The following is a 21,759-nucleotide window of genomic DNA, read 5'->3' as shown; positions in this document are numbered from 1 at the left end:
TCGGAAATTCCGACCGTCAAGAACGCAGTGACGTACAAGACGTACGACGAGCAGAGATCAATGAAGTTCAATAGGCAGTTTGGCTCTTCTGCTAGATTCTGAGCATGCATGTTTTTTTGCGAGTCGGAATGGCATACAGACGAGCGGATTTTTTGATAGGAACTTTTATAATGAAAAATAGAGAACCTGCTCTCAATCTTTTGTTGGCGGAAATTCTGACAGCAAAAGTCCGATGGAGCATACACACGGTTGGAATTTCCGACCAAAAGCTCACATCTGACTTTTCTTGTCCGAATTTCCGATCGTGTGTACGCGGCATTAGGGAAGGGATAGCTGCATATACTGTATCCCAGCACACCTTAATTATTGATTATGGTGTCTCAGTTCTTCACTGGCTATATCTCAATGCACACAAGGAATATATTGCTTGCTGGTTTCATCTTTTTGGCTATCCAGTTATGAGATTTAGGGCTAGTTTACACTTCAGGTCATGCTTTGGTCATGCTTTGTTAAAGCTCTCTGAATGCCAATCAAAGCACCTGTCACTAAATAAAATGGTTAACTTACAGTCCTGATTACACAGACTTTTGCTTGGTGCTTCGGTGGGGCTTCGGTTGGGCTTTGGTGGGGCTTCGACGAGGGTTTGGTAAGGCTTCGACGAGGCTTCAATGAGACTTTGGTGGGGCTTCAGTGGGGCTTTAAGTGAGCGTTGCCATAGAGTTCTTTGGAGGCTTTGAAGATGCATTGAAGGACCACTAAACTACATGGGGTATAATTTTTTAAGCAAAGCTGAAGCAAAGCAAAAGCCTGTGTAAACAGGACTTCAAGCTAACCATTTTATTTAGTGACAGGCTTTGACTAGCTCTGCTGTCCTCTCCACTGCCTGTCACATGGAGTGCAGAGTGGTTCTTTCAGGTTCCCTGAGATAATGAGACATCTTAAAAACTGCTTGTTGGTGATCATAAAACTGACACTAGGTATACAGCACTAAATGTTATATAATGCTGTGTTAAACACTGCACTAGACTAACACACTACACTGACACCACACTATAATCACACACTATACTAACACTACACTAACACTCTACACAATAAGAATAATTATTTTAGTTTTTGTTCCTTAGAGCCAAACATCTCCCCTTCCAAAGTAAAATCTACAGCAATATCATCATCGGATATTGAGATGGAATGGAACCATGTGTCACCTACTAATGGTGTTTTACTGGGCTATGAGGTAAGAGGAGACTGGAGAGTAATGAGAAGTGAATAATTTTTTGTTTGTTTTTTGACAACAATGCAGCCGAACATGTGGACCAATAATATCCGTTATCTGACTGTGTAGAGCAAGTCTCCAAACTTTGTAAACAAAGGGCCAGTTTACTGTCCTTAGCAGCAGAGGCGTTGCTAGGGGGGTGCGGGGGGTGCGGTCCGCACCGGGTGACACCCGCTAGAGGGGTGACACCATCCCGTTTTTTTTTTTTTTTTTTTTAGCTGACATGCCCAGCCTGCCCTGTGCAATCCCAGCCTGCCCTGTACCACCCCAGCCTGCTCTGTGCCACCCCAAACAGCCCTATACCACCCCAGCCTGCCCTGTGCCCCCCAAAACAGCCCTGTATCACCCCAGCCTGCCCTGTATCACCCAGCGTGCCCAGTACCACCCGAGCCTGCCCTGTACCCCCCCAAACTGCCCTGTACCCCCCCAAACTGCCCTGTACCACCCCAGCCTGCCCTGTACCCCCCCAAACAGCCCTGTACCACCCAGCCTGCCCTGTATCACCCCAGCCTGCCCTGTACCACCCCAGCCTGCTCTGTACCCCCCCCCAAACAGCCCTGTACCACCCCAGCCTGCCCTGTACCACCCCAAACAGACCTGTACCCCCCCAAACAGCCCTGTACCACCCCAGCCTGCCCTGTACCACCCCAGCCTGCCCTGTGCCACCATAGCCTGCCCTGTACCACCCCAAACTTTCCCATGCCACCCCAACTTTCCCTGTGCCACCCCAACTTTCCCTGTACCACCCCAATCTGCCCTATGCCACCATAACTTGCCCTATACCACCCCAACCTGCCCAATGCCACCCTAACTTGCCCTGTACCACCCCAACCTTTCCCATGCCATCCCAACTTGCCCTATGCCACCCTAACTTGCACTATACCACCCCAACCTGCCCTGTACCACCCTAACTTGCCCTATACCACCCCAACCTGCCCTATGCAACCCTAACTTGCCCTATACCACCCCAAACTACCCTATATCACCCCAACATGCCCTATACCACCTTAACCTGTCCTATACCACCCCACTACACAAACCTGCCACTATACCACTCTATACTACCCTAACCTGCCACTATACTGCCCTATACTATCATTTACAGGGGCTGGTTTGGGGTGCGCCCCGTGCCCGTGCGCTGCCTGCTTGGTGCTGGGCAGCCTAGACAGAGGGGGGGGTGACACCATGTTTTACCGCACCGGGTTAGCAGTAGTGTATTTAGGTTTTGTGCTGCCCTAGGCCTGACTAAACTCATGCACCCCCTAATTTAAATACGATCCACCCCTTCTGATTAAGGCCACACCCCTCTCTGATTAAGATCCCCCCTGACATTTTCAAGTGGGGACACTAGTTCTTAAGGCCTGGGGAGGGGGGGCATTGGATTCCCTTAATTTGCATAGATTTCCTCTCACTTCCTGTTTGGCTATGATAGGGCAGGAAGTGAAGGGAAACTTCTGCAATGGGACAGGGATGATAAAAAATAAACTGACAGGGGCTATAACCCTCCCTTACTCTATCCAAAATGAAAAAAAAAGTGTTGCCTATAGTTCTACTTTAAGCACACATTTCTGATAATTTTATGGAGAAGAATAAGGCCCAGATTCTCAGAAGAGATACAACGGTGTATCTCCAGATACGCCGTCGTATCTCTGCGTTGCACGGTCGTATCTATGCGCCTGATTCTTAGAATCAGTTACGCATAGATTTCCCGTAGATCCGACTGGCGTAACTGTGTTACACCGTCGGATCGTAACTGCATATTTACGCTGGTCACTAGGTGGCGCTTTCGTCGAATTCCGCGTCAAGTATGCAAATTAGCTAGATATGCGAATTTCCGAACGTACGCCCAGCCGACGCAGTAAAGTTACGCCGTTTACGTTAGGCTTTTCCCGGCGTATAGTTGCCCCTGCTATATGGTGGCATAAGTGCGGCGTAACAATGTTAAGTATGGCCGTCGAAATTTGAAAAAGTTACGTCGTTTGCGTAAGTCGTCCGTGAATGGGGCTGGACGTCATTTACCTTCACGTCGAAACCAATGACGTCCTTGCGGCGTACTTTGGAGCAATGCACACTGGGAAATTCCACGGACGGCGCATGCGCCGTTCAGGAAAAAACGCCAATCACGTCGGGTCACAGTACATTTACATAAAACACGCCCCCCTGATCCAAATTTGAATTAGGCGGGCTTACGCCGGCCGATTTACGCTACCCCGCCGCAACTTACGGAGCAAGTGCTTTGAGAATACAGCACTTGCCCGTGTAAGTTGCGGAGGCGTAACGTAAATCAGATATGTTACGCCCGCACAATTTTATGCAGATGTACAAGAATCTGGCCCTAAGAAAATATAACCATTTCTTGTAAAAAAAAAAAAAAAGAAGATATAACCATGCCAATGGTGCAGCAGAAAACATAGCACAGTGAGAAAGGTTTGTGGTCCAGGATGATAGGACAGTCAAAATTAGAAGCAGCTTGCGATACACTATTAGCCGGCGGGGACTATTTCCGTGCTGCCCTCCTGCAAAGTGCTGCCCTAGGCCTGGGCCATGTTGGCCTAGGCCAGAATACAGCGTTGGTCCTTAGTGATATTAGGGGGGTTGGACTGTGGCCAGTGGGGGTAGAAATTGTCCTGGTAGTGTCCAGTGGGAGTTAACAATGCCCCATCTTTGATACAAGGGGAGAAATAGTGCTCCATTTTCGGTGTCAGTGGTAAGGGCATGCATTGTTGATGTCGGTGGGAGAAATACTGTCTTATATCATGCCTCAAGGGCAGGATAAGGGCAAGGAAAGGGCCACACCTGGACCCTGGGCTGCAATTTGAAAACCACTGGTGTAGAGAAATTAAACAAGCTTGGATGCAAGTAGTCTGAAGTGCTGGTTACAAGGATTTTTAAGCATGCCCAATTTGTAGCTAAATAATTCTCATGCTGTTGCTGCCTCCTTAAATTCATAGATGTTTAAAGAAGCAATAACATTTCTGTCTAAAGTTCCATGTACACAAGACGTTTTTACAACTGCTCCTAAATGATTAAACTTGACAGATGGTAACACACGTTTAAAATGTCAGTTTTGCCGCGTTTAGCAGCGTTTTGACGCGTTTGGGTTCAGAAGCGTCTCTAAAAAAATGATATATATATATATATATTTTTTTTTTTAAATGGCCAAAAACTAAAAATGCCTATAAACGAAACGCTGCTAAACACGGTTTCCACGTTTAGCCGCGTTTAGTCGCATTTGGCCTCTGAAACATGGAAATCTTCTGCGTCTGAACCCATTTTTTGCTTTCAAAGAAACCCTGTTAAACTGCCTAAAAACGGCAATAAACAAGACTATGTACATGGTCACATAGGATAACATTGAATGAGTTTAGGGGTATTTGAATATCCAACTGCCTCTGAACGTACGTTTAGCAGTGTCCCGTGTACATGGGGCCTTACAAAATGCTGTATTCCCACATAATTAATGTATTCTCTGCTAAGGTAGAAAGTTTGCATTTAGGCAATAAATGGTAAACAAAAACAAATGAAGTTATTAATAATAAATATAATTCATGATGATGTTAATTTTTTATTAATGAGGATGGCTTTAATCTTAAAGTGTACTCACACTGGCACACTGGTCCTGGGCACGGTTCACCCCTTTGGGCTCGTTTATTTGTGTAGTGTGAGTGCTTAGAACCATGCCTGGGATCGGTTAAGCGTACCACATCTGGAGCCACTTGAAAGAGGTGGTTCTGAGAACGGTTCACTTGTAGTCCCATTTGGTATGCTTCATGGGTGATTCACTCCATTTGCGGTGCAGGAAACGCGCATTTACTGCATCGCACAGTAATGCACTGCCCTCTGCAGATGCACATGGGTGCCATTTAATTCTTAATGGCACCGCCATGCATCTAGTAAACGTCTGTGCATTTGTGGCCACCAAAACACATAGCACTGTGTGGCATATATTTAAAAAATCATGCTTTACTTTTGCACTTTCCCACGCATTTGACCCCTCACTGTATATATACGTCATTTTTTTAAAGATGGATATCTCGGTAACGGCAGCAGCTGCTGCCACAACCGAGATATCCATCTTTTCAGTGAGCGGTCCTTTAAACGATAACGGTGGTCTCCGCGAGATCACTGTTATCGGCGGCGGGAGAGGGCAATCGGGAGCCGTCGGCAGCGGCGTAGGCAATCGGGTGCTTCCTCCTGCTCGGCTGGGATACGAGTGAGGGCAAGATGGCCCCCACCCATCCCCATAGCATAGCAGGACGGAAGCAACGTCAAAACGTCACTTCCACCCATGCTTCTTAAAGCAATATTTTCTTGTTGTCATTTTTTCAAATGACAATTTTATCTTGTGGCATTTTAGTCTAAATATGAGATCTGGGGTCTTTTTTACCCCAGATCTCATATTTAAGAGGACCTGTCGTGCTTTTTTCTATTACATTCCTTGTAATAGGAATAAAAGTGATCCATTTTTTTTTTTTGTGTGTAAAAATTAATAAAATAGAAATAAATAAGAAAATCCCCCCCAAAAAAAAATTTGACGCCATTCCACAAGCGGGAGCAATTTTGAAGCGTGACATGTTGGGTATCATTTTACTCGGCGTAACATTATCTTTCACAATATATAAAAAAATTGGGCTAACTTTACTGTTGTCTTATTTGGTTAAAATGAATGGGCTGTCGGAAACATGCCACACGAAAACACCCAGAAACGCACTTGGATGCCCCTTTTTTGGTGTGAAACGTGCAAACAGTACCATTGTACAGAAGAAGGGTTCACTGTGGTCTGGATGATGCAAGTGTGCACAGTAACAGTTCTTTACAGTCCAATATAAGTGTACACCAGTGGGGGAGTGGGGAAGGGGAACAATTTAAACTGGGTTCAGATCAACCTATCACAGTGTGACTATACTTTTCATATTAATCTCAAAAAGGAAATACTTAGCTGCTTTCAGTCAAACAATGGGGTAGTTAATTTTTGTAATAGCTAGCAGTTACTATTATGTAAAAGAGCAGACATTGCAAATACATAATTGGTGAATTGGTAAGGGTCGGAGTGGGGGCAGAGGGGTGTTCTGTTCATCACAATTTAGAAAAAAAAATTGTATTTTAGTGAAATGTTGCATCGATTTCTACTTTTTTTTGTTTTTGATAGAATACATGGTATGGCCCTACCCATGGTATGGCACTATCCATATATTATGAGGGACATAATATATTCTTGTTTCCCTTCCGCCCTCACCCTTTACCCTTTCTCTTGCATTATTTCCCTCCCCCCCCCCCCTGTTTCCCCCCCCTTTCTGACCCCCTTCCTCTCTTCTCCTCTCCAGCTATTCACTGGTTGTTAAGGTAGCCGTTGGCGGTTTCTGCCAAAATGCTGGTGTTTTTTTTTTTTTTGCCACTAAACTCTCCTGCCACAAAACGATGCTAAAAGCCTATGGGGGTTATTTATGAAAGGCAAATCCACTTTGCACTACAAGTGCAAACTACAAGTGCAAAGTGCACTTGAAATTACACTGAAGTGCAGTCGCTGTAAATTTGAGGGGTAGATCTGAAATGAGGGGAAGCTCTGCTGATTTCATCATCCAATCATTTGCCAGCTAAAATTCTGTTTTTTATTTTCCTTGCATGTCCCCCTTGGATCTACAGCGACTGCACTTCCGAGTGCACTTTCAGTGCAATTTCAAGTGTAGTTTGCACTTGCCGTGCAAAGTGGATTTGCTTTCGTAAATAACCCCCTATGTGTGCATGAACACTTAGGATAACATGCAGGGGAGATTAGAGGCAGCAAAAAAAATGTCTGACGCCGCTAACAGTAGTGTCAAAAACATCCACTGTGCATAAGGCCTAAATGTCCAGCAGTAGTGAAGTGTTTAAAAAGATCTCTCACCAGAAGATAAGTAGGCTTGCCCCATGCATATAGCGCTCTAAGATAATCTGTGCTGTGGCTTTGAAAAAACTGAAGCCTGAAGCCACATCTTCATCTCTGTACAGCAGCCCTCCCTGTTGTTTAACCATGTCCCTCCTCTCTTCTCTTTTGTGTTAGGAAAAAGACTGAGTCCACAATCTCCCACAGCAGCCAGCTAGTTTGGGGATTACTACAGTAACCACCGGTGGGCCACACAGCCCCTGTTTTAATTAGTTATAATAATTATCAAAATAATCCATGAATCTGTTGTGCCATCACTTACATGAGTTAAGTGTAAAGAAACTTGCTTTGTACTCTTGGTACACATATGTATTATGAACATATATTTCCACAGATTCGTTACTGGAAGGCTGGAGATAAAGAGGCAGCTGCGGATAGGGTGAGATCCCCTAGTCTTGATACTACTGCCAAAGTGAGCGGACTGAAGCCAAACACTTTGTACCATGTGACTGTTCGCGCTTATAACAGAGCTGGCACTGGACCACCCAGCCCAATTGCTAATGTCACTACCAGCAAAGCACGTAAGTGTATCATTGGAAGAGACGTTAAATCAGAAAAGCTGAAAGTAGTTATTCACATTTAACAAGACGTGTATTGTAATGTTAAAGATATTTCATGACTCATCCAGGTGGCTTCCTCAGTTCAAATGTGTGGCTTTAACATACTCCAGCATTTATAACCACACAGGAAACTCACAGGTAAATCTCCTGAATGCGTCCACGAACATGGGATGAGGGGACTCTCTGTTTATTTACGTAATCTTATTTACCCCATGAAGTCTGGGATAGGTATTGATTGTTTGAGCTAAATGCCTGAAGATATGAACTGTTAAATCACTGAGGTAAACATGTTACAATTGTATGTGGATGACAGTTGGTTTTAAAAAAAACCTTGTTTAAGGATGGTTGTCTCAGTCTGAGGTGGATGGCTATTTTTACACTCCTGAGTATGGGGATACCATGTGTGGGACTTTTTGGGAGCCTAGACGCATACGGGGCCCCGAAAACCAATCACTGCCTTCAGGATTTCTAAGGGTGTAAATTTTTGATATCACTACTCACTAGCTATCACAGTTTTGAAGGCCATAAAATGCCAAGATGGCACAAAACCCCCCTGAATGACCCCATTTTGGAAATTAGACACCCCAAGCTATTTGCTGAGAGGCATGTTGAGTATTTTGCAGCTCTCATTTGTTTTTGAAAATGAAGAAAGAAAATATATATTTTTTTTCTTTTTTCAAAACTTTGTAAAAAAAGCGAGATCTACAAAATACTCACCATACCTCTCAGCAAATAGCTTGCGGTATCTATTTTCCAAAATGGGGTCATTTGAGGGTTTGTGCCATCTGGGCATTCCATGGCCTCCGAAACTGTGATAGGCAGTGAGGAGTGAAACTAAAAATGTACACCCTTAGATAGCCTGAAGGCGGTGCTTGGTTATCGGGGTCCCGTACGCAGCTAGGCTCCCAAAAAGTCTCACACATGTGGTATCCCCGTACTCAGGAGAAGTAACAGAATGTATTTTGGGGTGTAATTCCACATATGCCCATGGCATGTTTGAGCAATATATCATTTAGTGATAACTTTGTGCAAAAAATAATAAAATAAAATGTGTCTTTTTCCCGCAACTTGTGTCAAAATATAAAATATTCCATGGACTCGAGATGCCTCTCAGAAAATAGCTTGGGGTGTCTACTTTCCAAAATGGGGTCATTTTAACTGTTCTTGCATTTTATGCACAACATTTAGAAGCTTATGTCACACATCACCCACTCTTCTAACCACTTGAAGACAAAGCCCTTTCTGACAATTTTTTTAATTATTTATTTATTTTTTGCAAGAAAATTGCGTTGAACCCCCAAACATTATAGATTTTTTTTTTAAAGCAAAGGCCCTACAGATTAAAATGGTGGGTGTTGCATTTTTTTCCCACACAGTATTTGTGCAGCGATTTTTCAAACGCATTTTTTTTTTTTTTAAAACACACTATATTGCCAAATCTTTGATAAAATAAAAAAGATGATCTTAGGCCGAGTACATGTATACCAAGTACATGGATGATGGTGGGAGGGGGGGGGACATTCCCTCCCACTGCTTGTAAAAGCAGTCTAGAGGCTAATTAGCCACTAGGATTGCTTTTACATGAAAGCCGACTGCTTGCTGAAAAATAGGATTTTTTGTACTCACCGTAAAATCCTTCTCTGACGTCCATGGACGTCCAGCTCCTTAAATCTTGACAAGTGGATTATGTTCCCTGTTTACAGGAGAGGACTAGGCAGAAACATGTTTGATAATTAAATACATGTTACATTAACAGAGTTGAACAGCCCCGCCCAGGGGGCGGTCCCTCCAGATATAACCCTCCTCACTGCAGCATGCAGCCTCAGTTCGTAACAAGCAGTACAAACCTAAAAAGGAGGGGTGGGTGCTGTGTCCGTCCATAGACTCAGAGAAAAGGATTTTACGGTGAGTACAAAAAATCCTATTTTCTCTTATCGTCCATGGACGGACACAGCTCCTTAAATCTTGACAAGTGGGACGTCCCGAAGCAGTGTCAAAAAACAGGGGTGGGAAATATATCAGTAAAACCAATTTTAACTTCACCCCAAAACAAGCAGAGCTCCTCAACGGAGGAGGTGCAACTTTAAACAGCCGCCTGGAAAAACTAGCGGCCGAAAGAAGGATCAGAAGATGCACTCACAGCAACCATGTAAATTCTGGAAAAAACGTGAACAGACGAGCAAGTCACCGCCTCGCACATCTGTGAGACCGACGCATGATGTCGGGGAAAAAAAACAGGAAGCACCAATTGCCCTGGTTGAAAGTGCCGCAACCGGAAAGGGGGGCCCGCCCCTTAAGAGCATAGGCCTGTATGACAGCCTGCCTGATCCACTGAGAAATGGTGGTCGACGAGACCACCAGGCCCTTCTGTGGACCAGACATCGAAACAAAAGAGTCAGATCTCCGAAACTGAGCTGTAGCAGGCTGGTACACCCGCAAAGTGCGTACCATGCCTAAAGTATGAAAGGCAACCTCCGTGGGATACGCCGGCCGAGGACAGAAGGATGGAAGAACAATGTCCTTATTCCAGCAAAAGGCCGAAACCACCTTCGGAAGAAGGGAAGGTCGCGGGCGCACCACCACCTAATCCTTATGGAGGATCAAGCATGGCGGCTTGCAAGACAAGACCACCAACTCAGAAACCCCTCTAACAGAGGTAAAGGCCACTAAAGGGGCCACCTTCTGAGATAGTGTCAAGAGGAAATCTCTCTGATGTTTCCAAAAGGAAGGTTCCTGAAGAACTGAGAGCACCAGAGTCAAAACTCATGGGGGAAGAGATGGGCCAAGAGGGGAAAGTATATGACAAACCCCCTTCCCACCAGGGAACGGGCTGCAAAAATGCCACTAAAAGAACACAGCCAAGGCTGAAATCTGCCCCCAAACGGTGCTTTAAGCAATTTTTAGATCCACTCCAAGCTGTAAAAACAGCAGGACCCTGGACACCGAGTACGTCCGTGGAAGTTACTCCATCTCTTCGCACCAAGAGATGTAGGCCTGCCAGGTGCGACGGTAGATCCTCCGGAAGAAGACTACCGTGCCCTCAGCATTGTTGAGATGACCGAGCCGGACAGACCCCGGTCTCTTAAAGTCTGGCCTCCAATAGCCATGTTGAGCATGTCAGTGACTGTACAACAGGAGGAAGTATGTGACCTCGAGACAGAGGGACCTCTCGCCCTGGCAACCGCCAGGGTACCACCGCTACCAGGCGCCCGATATCGGCATACCAAGGACGCTGAGGCCAATCTGGAGCGATTCGAATCATCGGGATCCCCTCAGCCTCCACTCTGCAACTACAAAGGAGGAATGGCAAAAAGTCGCCGATACAGACCCCACAGGGCCACCAGCGTGACTGACGCGTCTGTACCAGATCACTAGACCTATCCACTAAGTTCGACACCCTTGCGGTGGAGACGAGCGGCCAGGAGATCCATGCCCTGTGAGGCTCACCTCCTGCAAGGGAGCCAAAACACCAAGCACAAAGACCAGTCGCCCTGGTCCAGCATCTGGCGGCTCCAGTAGTCTGCCTGCCGGTATACCTGATGGTAGACCGAAGCCACGGCCGTGGCGTTGTCCCGCTGAAACCAGATCAGACGACCTTGCAACCTCCTCGACCACGTGGAGAAGCATAGCCTGATCGCTTAAAATAGTAGGACAATAAACGGTAGACAGGTATTCCCAGGCGGTCCCCCACCCAGGCACTAGCCAGGCCCGATCCTGGGTAGCTACCGAGACCAGACGAGAGCGGGCACATTCAGGGAGGTGTGGCCGTAGGTCTACGCAAGTCCAGCGACTAAGGGCCAACTGGACCCCCCCAGGTGCCCTCACAACCCGTGAAGCTGGCATCCGTCATAAACACCAACCACTGGAAGGAAGAAACAACTTCCCGGACCGAATAGTCGGGGATCTCCGTCACCAACTCAGAGAGACTCTGACTAGGTGGCGCACCGGAATCTGATGATTTCAGAGACAAGAGATTTTTACCACCTGGACAGTATTTCCCCTGGAAAACTGTCCCAATACTCTATGCCCAATACAGTACCGCCTCGAAGGAGGCTACCCACAGGCCCCGGACCAGCAGGTGCCCGGAGAGAAGACCGATTGCGTGATGCCAAAACCTTCACCGCAGACTGAAGAGTCTGCAATTTCTCCAGGGGAAGAAGGACCTTCGCCACCGAGGAGTCCGGATCAACCCTAGATACTCCAACGCTGAGTCGGAACCTAGCATGCCCAGGATTTGAACCCTGGGTCGCACACATGGAAGGCGGGCTTGCTGCCACTGAGCTACACCTTCTGGCCTAAATGTTTAACACCCACCCGAATCTTCGGAGGGTCTGAATGGGAATAACACATCCACTAGGTCTGAGACAGAAGCTGCTCTTAGAAGAAAGTCGTCCAAGTAGCCACGAGGCAAAGCCTCGCTGTCCCAACAAAGTTGGGATAAGTGCGAGCTCCTAGCTGAAAACCCATGGTGCTGACGCCAGATCAAAAGGGAGGGCCACAGGCTGACAGAGACCCTCGCTCATCACGAAGCACAGAAAAAACACTGACATGCGCAAAACGGGACATGCATGTATGCGTCCCTAATGTCCGAGGACGCCAGGACGTCCCCCGGATGGAGTGCAGCTACCACCGAATGAATGGATACCATGCGGAACTACCCTACGTTCACAAAGGTATTCAGGACCTGAGGCCCATAGAAAAACCCCAAAACTCTCGTCCTGCAGGAAAGGTAAAATTACCCCGCAGCTTAGCAAGTCCCACACTGCCCAAGGCAGATCGACAGGCCGGGAGAGGAAGACACAAGGAAAGAAATCTGTTCTGTGGATAGGAGGAAACCCTATCTAGTACTCCGAAGAGACCACCTCGCAGACCCACTGGTCGGAGAGCAGGGAGGTTTCACCGAATTGTGAACCTGCAAGCCGCCCCCCACCTAGAGACAGGGAGGGAAGGCTACATACATTGACAGGATTTGGGTGCCGGCGTGATCGGCTTACACACCCAGGGACGGATTAGTCCCCCAGCTGGGCCTTTAATGGTCTGGGAGGGTTTCCCATAAATAATACACACACATAGTGTGTATGTATATTATGTAGGTGTATGCACACATGTCTTTGGAGGAAACCAGAGTACCCAGAGGAAACCCACGCAGACACAGGAAGCGACAATGCAAGCTCCCGGCAGATTGGTGTCAGTGTCCGGATTCGAACCAATGACTCTCTTGCTGCCAAGTAATGGAGTTAACCACTACACCACCGTGTGTATAAAACCATTCTGAAACAGAAGCCCTGGATAACAAGGGCGCAGCATTCAATGAAGCATCACAGACCTATATGAGGCCCTAGACCAGCTGGTCCGCTAGCCTAATAACTTCGGAAGAGAGTCGGTGCTCCTCCACTGTCTGGTGCAAAATGCTCACTCCGTGAGTGACTGAGACCCCAGAGTAGTGGCCGCAAGACAGACCCCAGCATGGTAAACATGGAAAGGGTCAGTACTATCAGTCAGATCCATACAAGCGGGGCCTCCCGCTATAGGGAGAATGGTCACCTATACATGACACCCGGAGGGTCCACCACCGGAGAAGAAGCCCACCTCTTGAAAGGGCTCTCCTCAAAGGGGCACTGAACCGCCCGGCGGTGAGGGACTACAAAAGCCCTCAGCGGCTTTTCTCATTCCGCATCTAAGAAATTAACAAAGAAGGGCACAGAAGGAAAAAAACTACACAGAGCGGTCTGATTTGTGTGATCCAAAAAAAAGGCAGAGCCCTCGGCGGAAACCCAGCTGCACTATCCTGCTTAAGAGAGTCCCTTACAGCAGTGAGAAGCATACCCATAAATGCCTTATCCTGCACCGACCCAGGTACCTGGTCCGCGGCTCCATAACAGAGCATTCCCCAGGGGATAACGGGGGAAGGGGGCACTCTTTAAACCCCCGCCCATCCGCAGTCTGCCCCCACCCTGGCACAAAAGTGCCCAAGGCTAACAATAAAGCCTCTGTGGGAATCCCAGGTGCTAACACCTGCTGCTACCACCAGCATGTTGGGGAAGGATCCAGGTACTGACTCCAAATATTAAAACATTTACATAGTGTGTATGTATGACATGTAGGTGCATCAGCATGCAGCCTCCACCTGTCCTTACAATAAACTGAAGCTCCTAGGGCCCTATGCAGGGCCTCTCCCCCACTTGCTGCACTGACCAGGGGTACCCAGGGGACTCACCACAGGAGGAGACTGCCTAGCGCTGCCAACCGCTCTCAGCACATGGCGTCTGGAGAAGAAAAGAACCGTGAAGGACTGTGTGCGCTGTAGGATACAGCACTAGGGGTCAAGACTGCACAAAGGTGGCCGCCGAGCGTTCAGAACGCGGCCACAGGAAAATGGCCGACCGCAATGTAATGGGAGTTTTCAATGTAATTGAAAACCTCCCAAAAAATGGTGCCAGCGCCGGCCAAATGGCGGCAAAACGCCGCATTTAAACTCACAGGAAAGTACCCAGTACAACAAGACAAAACGCTAAGATAACACAGCCCCCTCAGGAAGGCCCCCCGGACAGCGGCTTTAGCAATGCAGCAGAGGGAAAGGAGCAGGGAAGGGAGGAGAAATAGACCCCGAACCCCAGGAATGCCCAGCCATACCAACCCACCGAAGCGGGAGGGACTGTACTCCGAGCGAGGACTCGCTGACGCATAGTGTGGTAGACCCAGCCTCTTTGCAAAGGTGTGCCCACGCTCGCTGGTCGGACTGAGTAGACTACATCTCCTTTGCTAGGCAGAACGAAACTGAGGCTGCAAGCTGCAATGAGGAGGGTTATGTCTGGAGGGACCGCCCCCTGGGTGGGGCTGTTCAACTCTGTTAATGTAACATGTATTTAATTATCTAACATGTTTCTGCCTAGTCCTCTCCTGTAAACAGGGAACATAACCCACTTGTCAAGATTTAAGGAGCTGTGTCCGTCCATGGACGATAAGAGAAAGAATGATACCAAGATGATACCTAAACCCGCAGGCATCTTCATGGTATAACCACTCAAAGTCCAGCAACATACCAGTATGTTGCTGGTCCTTGTTGGGCATATATTGTAATCTTTTTTTTTTTTATGCAGCCTGAAAAAGAGATTGAACAGTGGGTATTCCCCCCAATTAGAATACCTCCCTTCATCCACACACTTCGAATGATGGGCATGCCGAAGCATGGGGGCATCCTCCCGCAAAAGTTAAGAGTAAATCGCTCCTCCGCCCCTGCTGCCCCCATGCTTCGGCATATATGCTCTTTTTTTTTTTTAACTGTGGTGGTGAAATCACTTCCTACAGCGGCTTTCTTTCCTTCCTGTCTTGTAATATAAAGGGGTGGGATCATGACTTTATGTATCGTGGGAGCAAACGCTGTTGCTGTCAAGATAAATAAATCTGCGCTGCAACTGAATTGCGTACCTGCTAAGCAAATGCTGGTTAACATTAAAACAAAATAACATTACAGTATAACAGTAAGACATACCTGCAAAGCAAATACAAAAAAATAAAAATGTAATGCAACCTGTGCCTAAAATATCCTCCGCAAAAGTTAGGAGCAAATCTCTCCTCCGCCCCTGCTGCCCCCATGCTTCGGCATATATGCTCTTTTTTTAACTGTGGGGATCAAATCACCTCCGACAGCACTGGAGTCACGGCTTTATGTATCGTGGGAGCAAACGCTGTTGCTGTCAAGATAAATGAACCCATGCTGCAGCTGAATGGCGTACCTGCTAAGCAAATGATGGTTAACAATAAAACAAACACTACAGTATAACATACCATACCTGCAAAGCAAATACAATAAAACATAGTAAAAAAAGAGAGAATGATAGATATAGAACAATAATGAGAGAACAGTAGAGCGAACACTAGAGAGCGAACATAAGAGAGAACAATAGAGGAGAAAAATACAACTATTTTTGGATTTTTTATATTTTTTTCGTGTTTTTGTGTGTTTTTTTCACTTTTTTAATTTTTATAAAAACTGTAAAAAAAATGTAAACTGAACGTTGCAGATTAGGGTCTCTCAAAATGTGATTAGCAGGATAAACAACTGCCTTAAGCCCCATACACACATCAAATTTTCTGCAGATTTTTGTCTTTGGATTTACCAAAACCATGTAGTGCAAGGGCCTGCCTGATTGCATACCAATTGAAACTCTTATGCAGCGTACACACGATCATTTTTCGGGTTGTAAAAAACTTTGTTTTTCAGGCTCTAGAAAAAAACAACGTTTTTTTCAACTTCATCATTAAAACGGCCTTGCCTACACGCGATCGTTAAAAAAAAAAATGCTCTAGAAAAGCGCAGTGAAGAACAACACGTACGATGGCACTATAAAGGGGAAGTTCCATTCGGATGACGCCACCCTTTGGGCTGCTTTAGCCGATTTTGTGTTAGTAAAAGACGATTTGCGCTTTTCTGTCTGTTACAGCGTGATGAATGTGCTTACTCCATTACAAACGGTAGTTTTACCAGAATGAAGCATAACTTGCTTCTGAGCATGCGCGGGTTTTTCACGTAGTTAAAGCCCACACACGATAATTTTTTACAACCCGAAAAACTACATTGTTTAAAACGTCGTGAAAAAATAGAGCATGCTCGGAAAAAAAAATTGACAATTTTTCAGAACCCGAAAATTTTTCTGAAGCGCACACACGATCATTTTAAATTACATTTTTTTAAAACGTTGTTTTTTACACCAACCCACTGTTTATAAATTTTCCTTTGGTAGAAAACCAGTTAAAGCATACGCCTCCAAAAGACAAAATTAAAAATAAATTAATAATGTTTGGAATGTTTTAACTTAATTTTCTTCTGCAGCTCCTAAGAGACCTCCAAGTAATATTTCCTGGACACTTTCCCGCTCCAGCATTACCATCAAGTGGGATCCAGTGATACCAATGAAGAATGAGTCCTCTGTAACAGGATATAAGGTAACAGATTTCTGCAAATGTAACATTCACACTTTTGTATGGATGTTACACATCTTGAAATCCAGAATGTTTATACACAATATATACAGTATACACAGTATATATAGTCTGCTGACAGAAGAAGTTCCACAACACCCATTAATTTCAATGCTTGGTTTGCTATAGTATTAGTACACCAGTGAGCACATCTAAAATGTTTGAAAATATTTTATTATGTTGTTGAAGTTGCAGTACCATAGGACAGGGTTCTCGACCTCTGGCAAAACATGTGAAATTAAGGCTGGGTTTACACTGATGCAGTCTGCAACACTGCATGTCATTTGTACAGGAATCACACCGGATTACTGTACAAATAAAATGCAAATTCAGTGTGGTGCGAATTGAGCCATGCATTATGTATGGCTCCATTCGCACTGGATCCGCACCAAAAAGCGTACAGGACCCTTTTTTTTTGTCCGCACTGGAATTGGATCGCATGGGGGTGTCATTAACTTTATTTTCACAGAGCACAGTGTTAACTGTCTGCGATTCTGATGTGGTGCGGGAACTGCACAGGAATCACTGTGGTTCCCACACCCCATCAGTGTGAACCGAGCCTTACTGACAGAGGCTGTTTTTTACCGACAACCTGAGAAATGGCAGAACTCCTATTAAAAACTAAGATAGTCAATATTTAAACAGTATAAACACATATGGAGACACTGACAATACCCATTTTAAGTAATTTGCCTAGTTTACACTTATAAAAGTCAACACAGCATTACAAATTATCAGCGCCTGAAATTTACGGCCAGTTGTAAAAGTCACACATTTTTACAAACTGTCAGTAAATTTACTGTCAGTTGGCAACCCTGCAAATTGCTGCAAAGAGTCCATACATGCATTCCGCATCAGTGGTAGATCTACCTACAAATGAAAAAAATAGTTTTGCTCCTTTTTTCAAATGAGTCAATAAAAACATTTGGGAACAAATGAGAATGTACAAAAAAGTATAAAATGTTAGTACAGATACCAATAAAAAATGGTGGGTGCTGCAGCGATTACCAGTTGGGTCCTGGAAAATCAAGCAAGTGTACATATTCGCCAGCACACCACGAATCGACAACTTCCGTCCAAAGGTTTATTTTATTGAAAAAGATCACATCACAGAAATAAGTGCACTTATTCAAGACTTTTGCTGAAGAGCCTCCCCACAACATGATGCTGCCACCACCATGTTTCACGGTGGGGATGGTGTGTTCAGAGTGATGTGCAGTGTTAGTTTTCTGCCACATAAAGGCCAGATTTGTGGAGAGCACGACAAATAGTTGTCCCGTGGACAGATTCTCCCACCTGAGCTATGGATCTCTGCAGCTCCTCCAGAGTTACAATGGGCCTCTTGGCTGCTTCTCTGATTAATGCTCTCCTTGCTTGGCCAGTCAGCTTAGGTGGATGGCCATGTCTTGGTAGGTTTGCAGTTGTACCATACTCTTTCCATTTTCTGTTTTCGGATGATGGATTGAAAAGTGCTCCGTGAGATGTTCAAAGTTAGGGAAATATTTTTTCTTAACCTAACCCTGCTTTAAACTTCTCCACAACTTTATCACTGACCTGTCTGGTGTGTTCCTTGGCCTTCCTGATGCTGTTTGTTCACTAACAAACCACTAAGGACTTCACAGAATAACTGTATTTATACTGAGATTAAATTATACACTGGTGGGCTCTATTTACTAATTAGGTGACTTCTGAAGACAATTGGTTACACTAGATTTTAGTTAGGGGTATCAGAGTAAATGGGGGCTGAATACAAATGCACGCCACATGTCTCATATATTTATTTGTAAACAGTTTTGAAAACCATTTATCATTTTCCTTCCACTTCACAATTATGTGCCACTTTGTGTTGGTCTATCACATAAAATCCCAATAAAATACATTTACGTTTTTGGTTGTAACATGAAATTATTTGGAAAATTTCAAGGGGTATGAATACTTTAAGCCACTGGCTTGGTTTGGTTTTAATGAAAATACAACATCTTTGTTACATGTAGCACACACCTGTATTAGTATGTGTCTTAAGCATTGGATTTCACCAACAATGGCAAAAATAGAATCTCACTTTAACAGCCAAAACAAGCTGCAAGATGGGCATGTAGCTCAAGCATTTAGTAATGTGTGCACACACAGTACCTGCAGTATCTTTCGGTGTCTCTGCTGCTTTGCTCTAATTAGGGAAAGCTATTACACTTTCTTTAGGTGCCTGCTATCCTAACTCTCAAGAGCTTGTTTTTTTACAGTATATTGTCAGTTTAGTGTTTTATGGTTACACAAGGTATATACGACACCTGGACTATATATATTTTCTATTCTTTGCTTATCTAAGTAGAAGCATTGTTGTACATTTATTATATTCTGTATGCAATATTTGATTTATATATATTTTTATTTTATTTTTTATGAATTTGTACATTTGCACACTGACATTCTACTTTTATATTTATGAATTTTGGTAAATATATTTCCTGGTGCCTACCCATGGCAGCATACCAATGGTTGTGGCTCCGCCCTCGTCCAACCCACAGGACCACGTAACTCTATAAAAGAAAGAGATACTCCCCCCCTCAGGTATTCTTTTTTTCTGTCCTCATCCCTGCAGGATCACAGATCAGCCCTGCCTCACCGTCATATGGTGTAACCATTGCAGGTTCATGCTCTCCTGCAGTATGGAGTCCCATTACTTGGACTGTTAGATGCCTCACATAAGTATGGGAGCCCGTTTTTCTGTGGATCTTTTTGGGGCCTGTCTAAAAACATCCAGGAGCATCTCCTTCTCCTCTGTGGCTTTTGGCTGGCTATTTTGGGGCAAGACATCACAAGGTACCTTTTAGAGCCTACAATAGCATTTCAATGTTTTTTTTGCCTCACCCTCTTCATGTCTGCTGACATTTCATCCATGTGCACCTGATTTTGAATCCATGTGCACCTGATTTTGAATCCATGTGCACCTGATTTTGAATCCATGTGCACCTGACAGTGCATCCATGTGCACCTGACAGTGCATCCATGTGCACCTGACAGTGCATCCATGTGCACCTGACAGTGCCCCTGACAGTGCATCCATGTGCACAGTGCATCCATGTGCACCTAGCAGTGCACCTGACAGTGCATCCATGTGCACCTAGCAGTGCATCCACGTGCACCTGACAGTGCCCCTGACAGCGCATCCATGTGTACCTAGCAGTGCACCTGACAGTGCATCCATGTGCACCTAGCAGTGCACCTGACAGTGCATCCATGTGCACCTAGCAGTGCATCCATGTGCACCTGGCAGTGCATCCATGTGCACCTGACAGTTCATCCATGTGCGCCTGATGCCTCTTCCATGTGTAACTGGCACTACCTGTGCGCCTGACACTGCCTTCATGTGCACTTAACACTGCATACATGTACACCTGACACCGTCCTGTGTCACCTGACACTGCCTACACGTATATCTAACACTGCGTCCATATGTACCTGGTGCTGTCTCCATGTGTACCTGGTCCTACCTCCATGTGCACCTCCACGTGTATCTAACACTGCAACTATGTGTACTGGCGCTGCCTCCATGTGCACCTATGACTGCATACATGTACACTTGACGCTATCCTCGTGTGCGCCTGACACTGCCTCCATGTGGGCCTGGTGCTACCCCCCATGTGTGTGTGCCGGAATGCCACCCTCCTGTAGGTTCATTTCTGGGAGCCGTTAGTGGCCTGATTCCGCTGCCGGGTGCGTTGCCATTTCCTTCCCCCTCTCTTCCTGTGCAGGCGCTTCACGCGCGTCTCCCAACACAGCTTCATCATCTCGGAGGGGCGGAGTCACAGCGGAGCGTCACGGCGCATGCGCAGTAACCTTTCTGAGGCTGAGCGGCGGCCATTTTGGTACACCCTGGCCGAGATTGTCTGTCTGTCTTAGATTAATGGCTAATTTAAGTCTGACAGAAAAAAATACATCATTAGGTGTCTGCTTCCCCTTCACCTCTCTCTTATAGAGCGTAACCAATATACTGATGATGTGTAGGTGTGTATGTATGTGTGTGTGTATCTATGTGTATGTGTTTACATGTGGGTATATATACATATGTGTATACAGTATATATTAATAGTATTATTTATGCCTTCCTATACTTTACGTAATTAGATTTAATCTTAGTCCTAGCCGCTCTGATATACAATGCCGCATCAATAAAGATCCTCAACATACGCTAGGTAAGGGCTGCAACATAACAGGTAAGTTCCTTCATTCAAAGAGCTTATGGCATATGGAAAACACTCTTTTTTTGTTTGTTGTTTCCGCAGCCCGCACCGAGAACCACCGGCAGGGGTTCTCTAGAGGGGCATACCTCCTGCAGTGACTGAGGTCACCCCAGCATACCCCAAGCAGGCATGACATGACTCTGCACATCCAGGGGAAAAGGCCTGTTGAGTTTGTGGGGAACAAACCTTACTGGGAATATTGGCGTGTAGTCCAAAGTCTGTCTACAGAGGAGAAAGCAGTAAAGCGCTATCTTTTCTCCAGATCGGTTCAGAAGCTGATTCGCATCACATTGTGATAATTTTATCACCACATTAAAAGACACGATTCCGTGGGAAGAAGATCCGGTATCCTCTGTCCATACGGGAAAATATTGTTTTCCTCACCTGACGAATAAAGCTGCAGCCGTTACCTTTACAAGGTTAGGAGAACGAGCGGCGATAAGTGGGAAAAAATGCATCGCCTACAATCAAATTTTCTGCCTGATTTTGAATCCATATGCACCTGATTTTGAATCCATGTGCACCTGACAGTGCATCAATGTGCACCTGACAGTGCATCCATGTGCATCAATGTGCACCCGACAGTGCATCCATGTCCATCCATGTGCCCCTGACAGTGCATCCATGTGCACCTAGCAGTGCACCCGACAGCGCATCCATGTGCAGTGCCCCTGACAGTGCATCCATGTGCACCTAGCAGTGCACCTGACAGTGTGCACTGGCGGAAGCAGATGCTCAGCTCCTTGATTCAGATCCAACTTTGGGCACATCGGTCAT

The 21,759-nt window shown here is 45.7% G+C and overlaps 1 protein-coding gene across 1 annotated transcript in view; it reads left to right on the top strand.

Annotated features, from left to right (window-relative positions):
- The window catches only part of CNTN2 (contactin 2), a 218,135-nt gene that overhangs the window by 188,710 nt on the left and 7,666 nt on the right, over positions 1 to 21,759 (top strand). Inside the window, exons 19-21 of the mRNA XM_040337562.1 lie at positions 1,128 to 1,237; positions 7,534 to 7,720; positions 16,593 to 16,705. Coding sequence (XP_040193496.1) covers positions 1,128 to 1,237; positions 7,534 to 7,720; positions 16,593 to 16,705 — 410 coding nt within the window. The remainder of the gene's footprint in view (positions 1 to 1,127; positions 1,238 to 7,533; positions 7,721 to 16,592; positions 16,706 to 21,759) is intronic.

The sequence above is a fragment of the Rana temporaria genome, chromosome 2 (genome assembly GCF_905171775.1).
Source record: "Rana temporaria chromosome 2, aRanTem1.1, whole genome shotgun sequence".
Lineage (NCBI taxonomy): Eukaryota > Metazoa > Chordata > Amphibia > Anura > Ranidae > Rana > Rana temporaria.
The sequence above is the reverse complement of the archived record's forward strand: the minus strand, read 5'-3'. Positions and strand labels throughout refer to the sequence as shown.